The 12,422-nt window shown below is 39.5% G+C and overlaps 1 protein-coding gene and 1 long non-coding RNA gene across 4 annotated transcripts; one reads left to right on the top strand and one right to left on the bottom strand.

The window, feature by feature from the left end:
• The first annotated feature begins 24 nt into the window (after nucleotides 1–24).
• On the top strand, nucleotides 25–2,309 carry LOC125522926. 3 transcript variants are annotated; one of them, XM_048687967.1, is made up of 3 exons: nucleotides 25–282; nucleotides 504–556; nucleotides 1,861–2,309. In XM_048687967.1, exons 1-3 carry the CDS (start codon nucleotides 29–31, stop codon nucleotides 1,953–1,955), a joined length of 402 nt encoding a protein of 133 aa, XP_048543924.1. In that variant the 5' UTR covers nucleotides 25–28; the 3' UTR covers nucleotides 1,956–2,309. The 3 variants fall into 3 exon arrangements, 2 of the variants coding, with proteins under 2 accessions (XP_048543924.1, XP_048543923.1); XM_048687966.1 differs by having other exon boundaries at nucleotides 495–556; XR_007290040.1 differs by having other exon boundaries at nucleotides 25–1,181.
• A 6,685-nt stretch (nucleotides 2,310–8,994) lies between these two features.
• On the bottom strand, nucleotides 8,995–11,444 carry LOC125524829. Its single transcript, XR_007290965.1, has 2 exons — nucleotides 9,813–11,444; nucleotides 8,995–9,532 (listed from the first exon to the last, which is right to left on the bottom strand). It is a non-coding gene; the product is annotated as an uncharacterized LOC125524829 (long non-coding RNA).
• Between the last annotated feature and the right edge of the window lie 978 nt (nucleotides 11,445–12,422).

Genomic DNA, 12,422 nt, shown 5'->3' with positions numbered 1-12,422 from the left:
AGGCATGGGTATTTAGCTCGTTGGGCTGATGTTGTTGCACGTCGTGGCAGGGACGTCCGTGTGTGTGCTGCTTGTGCTGGGCGCTGATGTGGTCGCCCCCGATCGGAAGGGACGCCGTGGAGCTGCCGCGGGATATGGTGGTGGTCCGCTGATGGAGCTGGGAGCAGACGCGGAGGCAATGGGCCCGACTCTCTGTGTGCAAATCATGATGACTTGGAGCACTGTCATGGGAAGTTTTTATTCATCTTTACCTATATTTATTGGATTAGGTTCCATTGGCAGGTGAGATTCTTATCCTGAATGCTTTATTCTATTTTTGCCAAGACACTTCTCCTTAATATGTTCAATATTCATAATAAATTTGTTGCGGTAGAATTACATGATTTCTAAACATTTTGATTCATAATACCAATTTGCTGCATCATGGGGTTTATTAGAAATCCTATTGCATTTCTAATCAGGATTGTTTCTAATGGTGATTAAATCTGTCATAGCGTCAACAGGTTAAAGACGATGTACCCTTTTCCCGTTTGGATACCAACCATTGCATTCAGCAGTAAGATCTGTTGCTTATTTACTTGTAGAATCAAGTGGGTTAGAGGCATCTGCTTTTAACTATTTACGACACTTCAATAAAACACTCTTTTCTTATTTGTGTGAATACTATTTGTTTCACCTTTTGCACCTCATCATCATAGCATCTGGTTTCAAAAATGAATGACTACTTGCGAAGGTATTGTTTTTAGTTTCTTCTTTTTGGTTCAGCTTCTTTGATTTTCAGTAGTTGGTCCGTTAATCATCTAAAAATTTTAGTAAGATGTTTCTACATCATATTCTTGAATGTTCCTGATTTCACATCCATGGTATCTGCTTTGCTTTAGTACATGTTCATGGTTCACTCATGATTTGTTTCTTTCTCCCTATCAGTCTTACCATTTTGTTTTGCTTGCTTTACCTTGTAGCTTCTTCCAGTAGTTGTTTTTTTCCTTTATGTTAGAGCTGCTCTGTCACACTTTTTATGCTTTTACGATGTCCTAATAAAAGTTTTGTGTGGGCAGATAATTTTTTGCTTACTACAAACCGTAAGAAGCTGAAACTTACTGATTTGGGGCTTGCACGAGAGGAAACTGTAACTGAAATGATGACGACTGAAACTGGGACATACCGATATGGACACAGAGGTTATAAATCACTCTTTTCCACACTAGATAGTCAATATTAAAAAAATTAGGAACTGAAGCCGAAATAAAATGGTTCCTGGTTGTATTTTCCCGGGTTGATTCTTCGAATTATACTTCAATTTGTATGCCCTCGTGATAATTTTCTGCCTGAAGTTTCTAGAGCTCACTGATTTTAGGACCTTCTATACAAAGAGAAAGCTGATGCTCTAGAATTTGTGTATGAAGATTGCTTTAATAACAATCGCAAATATAATTATATTCTTCAATTAAGTAATGATAATGTAATATTGCATCCTGTCATTTACAATCAGATAGACAAGTGACCTTAAGTATAAGGTTTCAAGCTACTTAACGCTCAATGCTTGTTATATAATTCTCCGTGGTAACATCAACTGAGTTGGGCATCATAATTGGCACTGAACATCCAAAGTTAAGTTCGTGCTCACCATTTCACGATTATATTTTTGGTACTGATATTTTCATATTACCAGTTCACTGAAGATAGAGCTCTGGCATTGTATTGAAGCTCAACTCCGCATGAAAGTGTACAACTTCACTGTTATGTTCTGGCACTCGAATTTGCTATGCTTTTCATGCTAGGAATACTTACACGTTCATTCTTAAATCATCTTGTTATATGGCATTGTAGATCTGATGGAGAAGAACTTGTGTGATATAGGCCAGGGCGGAGGACGTTGTCAATGGAAAACATGGCTCCACATGAAGGTTCACTCGCCAATAGTCTTCAAGAAGATGCGAAGGTCATGGTTCTGAGTTGATGCCCCTTGAAAAAAATATCTTCTCATTTTCTTGTTTGAAGGAACACTAGGAGAAATTGAGGATGCGAAAAATGTACGGAGGAAAGGGAGACTAGTAGAGGTGCACGGTGAGGCATCGACGAATCCTAAAAAGAGAAACTTTTGTCATGTTGTTCTCATATCCAAACTTGAATCAAGTATGCTTTTTGAATGGCTTGCACTAAAGCAGAGTATAATTCTTATACTTGTGTTTTAAATTGACTACATGTTGTCGTCTCCTCTTGTATACATCTTCCGTAACTACCATTTTGTGATGGGTTGTTAAGCTACCATTCAAGGGAATGCATGTTGACAAATGTATTGATGCTTCCTTGAGTCTACTACTAATATATTTGTAATGTATTTTTCACCGAAAAAAGCACCGCTAATAGCACGCTATAGAATTGTCTAGCTAAATAAATCAATGTACACTGCCTCGCTAATAGAATGCCATAGTGCGATATAGCATGCTAATAGCGTATTTTAAGGCCGCTCCTATTTTGTTATAGTGCGCTACTTTTTTCATTGATTTTTATAGAGTTTATCTCTACTCCTAATGTCTCAGTTGGTAGTCTTCGTTCCATGATTAATTTTTGTCTCACCTATCATGGTTTTTTTCCGTCCTTCCTCCACCTCCCAACAATCCCCCCCCTGAATTGTCGCGCTTCGGATCCAACTGCCACCTCGCCAGAGACGAACACCGCCGCGGATGCGAGGGGAACGGGACCAGACCAAGCACCGGCGCCCGTTTCAGTAAGCTCGATGCGCCCGTCCTCGTTGGTCACGCCGCACACAGCTCGTTGGAGCCCCTAGCCGCGCCGATGCGATGGTCGGTGGGCGGAGTCGCACGGTCGACATGCGCGGCGATGCGGCGGGGGGAGGGGAGATGGCCGAGATGTTGGAGTGAGTGGAGAAGAGAGGTGAATGAGCCACAAGACCGGCCGCGGCATGGGACTGATGCGGTGGTCGGCGGGCGGAGTCGCGCGGTTGCGGGCTCGGCGACTCGCGCGGCGATGCGGTGGGGGGAGGGGGGAGGGCGAGAGGTGGCGGGTGAGTGGAGAGGACCGGTGAGTGAGCCCCAAGATCTGCCGCGACATGTGACAGATCGGCGGTCGGCGGGCGGAGTCACGCGGGCCGGCTTGTTGAGGCACGCGCCGATGCGGCGGGGGAGGGTAAAATGCGAGAGGAAGTGAGTGAGTGGAGGGGAGAGTGGCGAGTGAGTGGGGTTTGGGTTGGGATGCGGCGGGGGGAAGGAAAAAGGCGAGGGGTGGCCAGTGAGCCCAGAGGCCAGCGGGCCAGGTGGGCCCTCGAGCCGGCCCGTGAGGCAACTTTGTTGTGCCTGGGCCGGGGAGGCCAGCACGCGTGCCTGGCCGGGAAGTGTCGTGCCTGGCCCGTGATCCTGGCCGGGCCGGGCCGTGTCGGGCCAGCCAATTTGTCCAGGTATATTGTAATCCCTCAAAAAAATATACTGTGTATAAGGTAATTTCTTTTATAGTTATTTTTTTAGGGGGCTAAGTTTGGGTGCTGGTTGGGCCGTGGTGGATAGCTAATTTGGGCCTTGTGTGAAAATTTTGCTCAACGATAGAAATTCTAAACTCGCATGTGTGGGAATTTATGACAAAAAAATAGATATTGAAAGTATACATACCTCACAAAAACAATAAAAGTATATATATATATATGAAATATGGTTCATAAAAATAAATATATTTTATAATTACCTTTCATATACTAAGGGTATCACAATAAAATTGAGAGAGAAAAAATATACTTGGTTGAAGAAGGTTTGTTTGCATGTTTTTTTTCTTTTGTTGGACAATTTTCCATGGCCTATATTAATAATTTAAATAATTTTCATATGACTATTTACTTATACATGAACATTACAGTTTTGTTGTTTTCCCCAAATTTTGTGTTAGTACAATTATTTAATCAACATATTTTCCTAATAATGTCAACTATTTTTTTTATAGAGAAAATAGTTGTGTCAGTTTCACTTTTATTTTTTCCAGATATTATATATGATTATACTCCCTTCGATCCCTTTTACTCTGCGCATAAGTTTTTCTTGTTTTTTCCGCAATACTCTGCGCGATCCTGATTTGTAGCGGTTTCTTCCAAGTCTATCCTAATCTTCAGCCCTGCATGCAACGCTACCTCCTCCTGTGCATTAATTACTGACCGCGCATGCAGCGCATGCAAAGGAGAATGGGCCAATAACAGCCATGCAGAGGAAACGAGGAGGACGGGCCAATAACTGGCTCCGGTGATCATAGCTCCCCTGCTTTCTTGGTCGCTGCAATTCAACTAGCACAGGGGCAATTTCGTCCAAAAAAATTTACAAGTAGGTCTCCTTGGTATGCGTGATGTGAGTTATGCGTAGACTAAAAAAATAGGAGGGAGTATTATGCAGTAGAAAATATCATTCATATTTGATCATATATATTTCATCGTAGATACAAAGTGATGGGTTTTGACATATGCACTGATGTAACGATGACAGACCGCACTGAAACACCACGAGAAGAGGTGCATATAGCTAACCTTCCTCGGTATCTATTGTACATGCAAATATGAAAGGTATATTTTTGTATATTAATGTTTTTTTAGAATATAGGAGATATGGATATGGACTTTGGATATGCACAAAAAGAATCCACTGAGGGTTCCGATGCGAAGTTGCTGAAAGGGACAGTAAATTCACCGAGTTTTTTACAACATAATGATGTCGAAGCGGTGATATCTCATAACAAACCAAAAAAGGATGTCAATTTAAATGTCATCGCACAAGGTATTTCTTTAATGTTATTATCAATATTTTCTTTGTGAAATTGCCTTCTGTATTCAACTAATTTGGCTCATTTTGTTGTCTAAGTTGGCTCACTTTTTTATGAAGTCGACAAACTATGTTTGTACCCCTAGAGATATTTCAGTCATCGAATCAATCATGTCTGCCCCCAAGAAAACCTTGTTCGTGGACATCTTGTTATCAACGGACGATTGGAATGCCTTTTGAAAGATGATATGTTCTTACACGATGGTGTAAGACCAATTGCATAAACTTTGTAATTAATAATTACAACGAAATATAATATTGTAATATATATATAGGGTCGCGCTATTCGTCACCTTGGGTGAGGAATAGTTATTCTTCACCCCCTCTCTATTTTGACGTCAATGCACCATATTTTTAGGTTTCGTAATTTTTGTCATATTTCATACGTAAAAAGAGAACGTAAAAAATATATACTCGCCGTCAAAAATATTTTATTTTATGTAAAGTTACGAACGTAAAAATATACATGAAAATGCGGTATTTTTGGTCTTATAACCTATTTTTTTATTTTCTTATACTAAATTTTATATAGTAAATCAATATGAATGTAACTATTTGTATTCCAAACGTAATTTGTTTATGAAGCGATCATAAGATTACCTCGGGTGAAGTATAACTTATTCTGCACCCTGGGTGATGAATAGCAACAATATATATATATATATATATATATATAAACACTATTCTGATCACGGGATCAGAATAATATTCTGATCACAACATGAACTTCCCGAGTAACGCGCCTGACCTTCCTCGTGTGCTAGGTTGAACTTCAGCTAAAAAGTGTCCAAATGGGGCTTGCTATATACCGTTGGAAAGCTATGGAGACCAGTATCATGACTCAAGTTCAATTTTTGGTAAAATGTAAGCGGTTTAAGAGCAGTTTTGAAAACCGTTTTTTCTTCGTACAAAACACGTGAATCGTATTTTCGATCGCATTTTTAAACCGTTTTTCGGAATGAGGCAAATAATATGGCATTGGAAAGCTGCTGCAAAACCGCTCCTTCCATATGTTGAAAGTTTTCCCTAATTCCCTACAGTTAAAGAGTAATTTGGCAAATCGTAAAATTTCGCAAACCGAACACCGAGTTCGTATTTTTGATGTCATTTCTAAACGGCTAATACAATTGAGGCAAATAATATGGCGTTAGAAAGCTTATGAAAATGCGCTACTTTTTCATTTTAAAAGTTTTTTCTAATTTTGAACGGTTTAAAATTAATTTAGAAAACGATACAAGTTCCACCGAGTTCGTATTTTCGAGCTAATTTTTTAACCGTACGTCCAAATGCAGCAAATGATATGGCGTTGGAAAGCTTGAAGAAATGTGAAACTTTTTTGTATATATTGTTTCTCCTAATTCATTCCGGTTTTATGTCAGTTTTGAAAATGGCTAAAAACATATTTTTGCCGTAATTTCTACAAACTTTATCGGAATGGGGCGAATAATATACCGTTGAAAAGCTACGGAAAATGCAAAAAAATTTCATGTTGATGGTTTTCTCTGATTCCTAGGCATTTTCAAGTAATTTCGAAAACGGCGGGATCATTCGTTCTCCCTTTATCGCAAAACAGATTCGCCGAAAATGCATCGTGTGAAGAACCTGAACTTCTCGGCATGTTTACTTGAACTTCACTCTGTTTTTCACGTGATTTTTTTGCTCGTGGCTCTCGGTCCACTGCTCGTAGCTCTCTATCCACTCACCGGAATTGAGCAAGTGACATACCGATGGAAAAGCTGCTGTAAACACGCAACTTTCCCATGTTGATCATTTTTTCATACTCGTGATGATTTTAAAAGTTTTTTATCTGAAATTCATTCAACATAGTAGCTGAACTTCCTGCTGTTTTCACGTTGAACTTCTGTGATGTATTTTCGTTTGTAATTTTCTCATCCATTACTTCGTGTTACATAAATGATATTCCTTTTGTACAAATCTCTCTCACAATAATTTTTTTAACTTTCTCCGGCGCACGACTTGAACTTATAACAACAAAAGTTTTAGACTTTGCTTTTTTATTTTATTTTTAATACAAAATGCACACCGTGTAGTACGTGACCTTCTGACAGTTATCAATCTAAACTTCTCTCGGTTACGTGAAAATATCTAAGTTTTTTTATAAATATTAATATAATTTGTTTAATCCTTTTTATGAATTTTGAAGCGTTCTATTTTTAAAAGTTGAACTTCTTGTTATTTTATTTTTGAAATTCTTGTTTTTCATTCTTTAATAACGAAGGAAACCTGAGTTTTCTATAATCGTCGAACTTCTCCATCTTTTTAATTTGGACTTCCTGGTTTTTTTCTTAATCTTATTTATGAAATTTTGAAGTGCTCTGTTTTTAAAAGTTGAACTTCTTATTATTTAATTTTTAAACTTCTTGTTTTCCATTCTTAATAACGAGGGAAATATGAGTTTTCTATAATCATCGAACTTCTACATCTTTTTAATTTGGACTTCTGGTTTTATTTCTTTTAGTAACGGAAAAAATCCTACTTTTTGATAGACATCGAGCTGGTCTGTTTTTAAATATGAACTTATAGGTTTATTTTAATAGAACTTCTTCATTATTTCAAATAGAACTTATTGGTCTTATTCTTTAGTGACCAGAAAAATTGAGTTTTCAAATAAATATCAAATTGTTCTACTTTTAAAAATTGAACTTCTTGGTTTTATTATTTAGTAACAAGAAAAAATTGAGTTTTTAATATGCATTGAACTACTTCATTTCTTAAAACTGAACTTCCCGGTTTTAATCGTTAGTATTGGGGAAAATCTGAGTTTTTTTAATTTGAACTTCTTGGTTTTAATTTGAATTTTCTTTAGTTTTTCCTTTTTATTTAGGTTTGAAGTTCTTCATTTTATTCTTTAGTAAGGAGAAAACATCTAACTTTTTTTGACCTTTGTACTTTTCTCTTTTTTTACTTTGAACTTCTTAGAGATAAATATGTTTTTTAAGAACTTGATAGAACCAATTTTTGTTCAAATGTTCGAACGGATCTCTCTAAAAAAAATGAACTTCTTGGCTTTTACTCTTTAGGCATGGGATAAATATGTTTTTCTATAAAGTTCGAATTGCTCTCCTAATTTAATTTGAACTTATTTGTTTTTGCTCCCCCGAGCACAAAATTGAGTTTTTTATAAACTTTGACCGTTGCTATTATTTAATTTGAACTTCTTAGTTTTATTCGTTGGAAAATTTTGGTTCTTTTAATCCATTTTAACAAAAAAAAGTTGGACTTCTTTGGTTTTTTAGTTCGTCCCTCTTTGATTTTGTAATAAACATTGAACTTCTTGATTTTTTTAATATAAACCTCTAGATTTTGAAGAAAACAAGAAAATTCCATTTTTTCAATAAATTTTGAACTACTCTTTTTTTTGAACTCCTTGGTTAATTATTTAGTAACGAGGAAAATCCTAGTTTGTAATAAATACTAAACTGCTTTGTTATCTAAATTTAAACTTTCGGGTTTTTTAAGAAACGAAGAAAAGCCGTTAATATATATAATATGTACTGCTCTATTTATTTTATTTGACCTTCTTGATTTTCTAATAAACAATGAACTTCTCCGTTATTTAAATTTGAACTTCTAAGTATTCTTGTATCGATGAAAACCTATTTTTTATAATCCTTTTTGACTGCTCTGTTTTTTAGTTTGACCTTTTTGGTTTTGTAATAAACAGTGAACTTCTCTACTTTTAACTTTGAGCATTTGTTTTTTTTTAAATGGGGACAATCCTTTCTCATATATTTTTTTCAAACGAGGAAGGGAGTGCTAGTGAGGGATGGCGTCGATGGTCGGGGAGGGGGATGAGGGGCGGCGCCGATGGTTGCGAAAGTAATCTTCTCTGTTTTTATAATGGATAAATCCTTTTTTGTACACATTGAAGTTTTTTATTATTTTTTATTTGATGTTATTCTATTTTTTATGAACATGAAAAACTAATCTTTTTAAAATAAACGCCGGACTGCTCTGCTTTTTTTAATTTAGTCTTATTGTTTCTTTAAGAAACAAAGAATATCCAAAAATATGTATATGTACATCAAACTGCTCTATTTTAAGTTTGATCAACTGAATATATTTTTAAGTCTGTCATAATTGAACATTAACATGTTTATTTTATTTTCCAGTATCAGTACAGTGTTAGTAGTAGTCCCTGAAGACACGGTGACAACAATTATAATAAACTCACAAGTAAAGAACACTCGCATCTCCCATCCTGGTACATCTAACTCAGTCAAACCGACAAGCTCTACGTAACGCCTCACACTGGTTCTTCTAGCTGACACAAACATGACCTGCTTAGCTTGGTTAACAACCACTAGGCTATGACAAAATCAGCAAGTGCGCAGCTAGCTCCTGCCTCCAGCTACTTCCCTGGAGCACTGCGTGGGGCGCTCGAATGCATCAAGCACGTATGGCAAACATAGTACACATGGATCGAGTACAACTTTATTAACGGCGATGGCGACCATGGACGGTGGAAGAAAGACGATTGGCACGACCTATAGGAGTCGTCCTTCTGGTGTAGTACAATGTGGACTTCGGCAACGCCATTCATATGGCCGGGAGGTAGCAACGCCCGGTGGAGACGTGGCACGGAAGGTCGCAGGCTGGAGGAGCGACGCTAGGAGCTTGCTTGCTGGAGCAGCGGGAGAAAGAGGTATGTTGCAGGGCGGCCGTCCGCGTTTATGCATCAGGGAAAGGGGCCATAGCTGCGGGTGAGAAAGCAATGTTCATAAGCGTGCTGCTCATTCACTGAAATCGATGGAACTATTCTAGTCTGATACTCCCTCCGTTCCTAAATATTTGTCTTTCTAGACATTTCAAATGACTACTACATACGGATGTATGTAGACATATTTTAGAGTATAGATTCACTCATTTTGCTCCGTATATAGTCACTTGTTGAAATGCCTAGAAAGACAAGTATTTAGGAACGGAGGGAGTACTTCACAAATTTTAAATCTAAGCAGAGTTTTTGCTGCAACTTACCTTGTGGAAAATCACTAGATCCGAGATCGCACGACTTCTTTCTTTATCATATCTGAACTTCAGATTAGTGCCTTCCCATTTTTTGCTCTGGCACGCTGTACAAGCTTTAGATAGAGGAGCACAGTACACAACACTGGACGCGAGTAGCAGCAAGCTTTTCCATCAATTAGGAAATTGATGAAAACAATGAAAGAACACTTACTTGATAACCAAGAAACATTGTGAAAAAATTCAGCAGAAAAAATACAACTCTAATCTCAGTTTTTCACATTCTACACGATTAATTCTTTTTTAACAACATACATATGAAATTAACTAACGGATCAAAACTCGGAAAGGGACTCTCTTTTATGCAGATGTAGACCCAATCATTCATGATTCTTCTTTAACATACTACAAGATGAACAACAGAGAAGCATCCATACCAACAATACTGACTTGCAAACAATATTGTAGAAACAAACATCAAAGTTATCGTCGCTTGAGCGAGTAGAGCTGAGGCAGCCATGGAATTAGTAGTCGAGGAGCATCCATTTTTTTCTATGGCCTAATGTTGTCAGTCCAAGCACGCACATAACCGATGAAATTGATTTCAAGATCCAAGTGCAGTAGCCTATGGAAAAGCTAGCAAATAACAACAACTTCAACCAGCAAAAGGGCACAACATAGAGCAACCGTAGTAGTGCAGCAGGCAGATTTACATGGAGCAGCAGAGGTTCACATGTTCAAGCAAGCGACGACGGGGAAGGTCGATCAGAGGTGCCGGAGCAGGTCACGTACTAGAGATGCAAGGCAGGAGGCGGATGGAAACACCTCGATCAGTTAGTAGATGAACTTCTAAAGTATACCAATGTTGAGCTGCAAAAAAAGTGGCTCCAGAAACCCCATGAGGAATTAGACCACACGGTTGGGGCTCCATCTATCTCCTACATCACCGGACGAGCTCTGGCCATGAGGAAGAACACAACCGGTTCTCACCATGAACTTGACCATAGCCTTTTGCATCAGAAAGAAAAAAAGAGCATGAGCAGAGAAGACACAGGCACCGCCGTGCGTCGCTGGTCGCGTCGTGCTACCAGGATCCTGCTCCGGTGCGGTGAGAGAGGTCGAGGATAGGGGGAGCGGTGCCCAGCGGAGGTAATGGAGTTGGCCGGAGGCTGGGGGCGGGTGGCCGGAGGGAGGGCGGGGCGTGCTGCGGCCTGCCGGAGGGGAACGCGGGCGACGGGGCGGTCGCCGGAAGAAAACGCGGGGGCGTGAGACCCAGGAGGCGGTCGACCCCGTCGTCGCTGGGGGCGGGTGGCCGGAGGGAGGGCGGGGCGCGCTGCGGCCTACCGGAGGGGAACGCGGGCGGCGGGGCGGTGGCCGTAAGGAAACGCGTGGGCGCGCGACCGGGGAGGCGGTCGACCCCGTCGCCATTGGGGACGTTCCGGCGGCTGGTGTTGACGGGGGCGGCGGGGGTGGGGGGATGCCGGAGGGTGCGAGAGAGTTGGGGCGGGGCACCTACGGCGGGGGATGGGGTCCGGGGCGGGGTGGAGCACTGGCTGCGGGTGGGGAAGGGGGTCGCCGGTGGGTTGGGGATGGAGGCGAGGGAGGTGGGGATCCAGGCGCGGGAGGTGCGGGACAGACGATCGATTTTTTGGTCGGTGGAGTTTGGGAACACCACCGCGACTCCTATATAAGGCGTCATGATCCAAATAACTATTCTAATTCTAGAATTAGAATAATGCTACTATATATATATAATCTAAATGTTGACTATAAGTGATAAATACTTACATATATTGCATGCTTGCTTTAGACCATCTACGAGGCAGGTGATAAATGTCGTTAGTCTTTTTTCTTATCAATTTTCATTGCAAAATGGACTTCAATTATTTAGTAATTGTGTTTGTGTTATATTGTTTGTGCATGTGAAATTTAACATATGACTTTTGTAAATTTTTTCAAGAGCTTGTGGCAACGCACGGGCACTCTACTAGTAAGGCTAAGAAATGATTCATTATAATTTTTTTATCATCTCTAAATTACATATAAAACTTTAAGATAAAACTATCTTAACTTAACACGTGCGCATGCGGGGAGCACCACGTAGGGCGTAGCTGGTGCACGCACGCATGTTATATTTTTTTCCTTTTTCTTTGACTCCAAATTCCACAGCACGTTTATTGGGCTTGTACTAGTGTACCCTTTTGTAGTTGGGCGCCATTTTCTACTTCCTGTAAGCCAGTTTTATTTTTTTGAGATGCTTTTATTCATTAAGAATATTTAACAAATACCACTCACTCACAAAAAAAATGTACCACTTTACAAGTTCGTGTCTCATATAACGGAAATTCAATTTGGCTCTTGGGCCCCAAAAAAATTTGAAATGAAAAAAAATTAAGACCAAAAATTTTATATGTGCTTAGTCACATCCAAATGCTACCTTCAAATTTTGACGCAAAAAGCCTTGTGTAAAAAAACAAATTGAACACCAAAAGTGACCCCAAAATGTCATCCCAAATTTGTTTTTTTATTGACAAACATCGCTGGTCCGTTTCGCATGAAAATTGTCATGCATGCTTGCAACACTAACACAAACATCTATAAAAAAATCCAGAATTTTTTGAA

The sequence above is a fragment of the Triticum urartu genome, chromosome 7, assembly GCF_003073215.2.
Source record: "Triticum urartu cultivar G1812 chromosome 7, Tu2.1, whole genome shotgun sequence".
NCBI classification, from domain to species: Eukaryota; Viridiplantae; Streptophyta; class Magnoliopsida; order Poales; family Poaceae; genus Triticum; species Triticum urartu.
The sequence above is the reverse complement of the archived record's forward strand: the minus strand, read 5'-3'. Positions and strand labels throughout refer to the sequence as shown.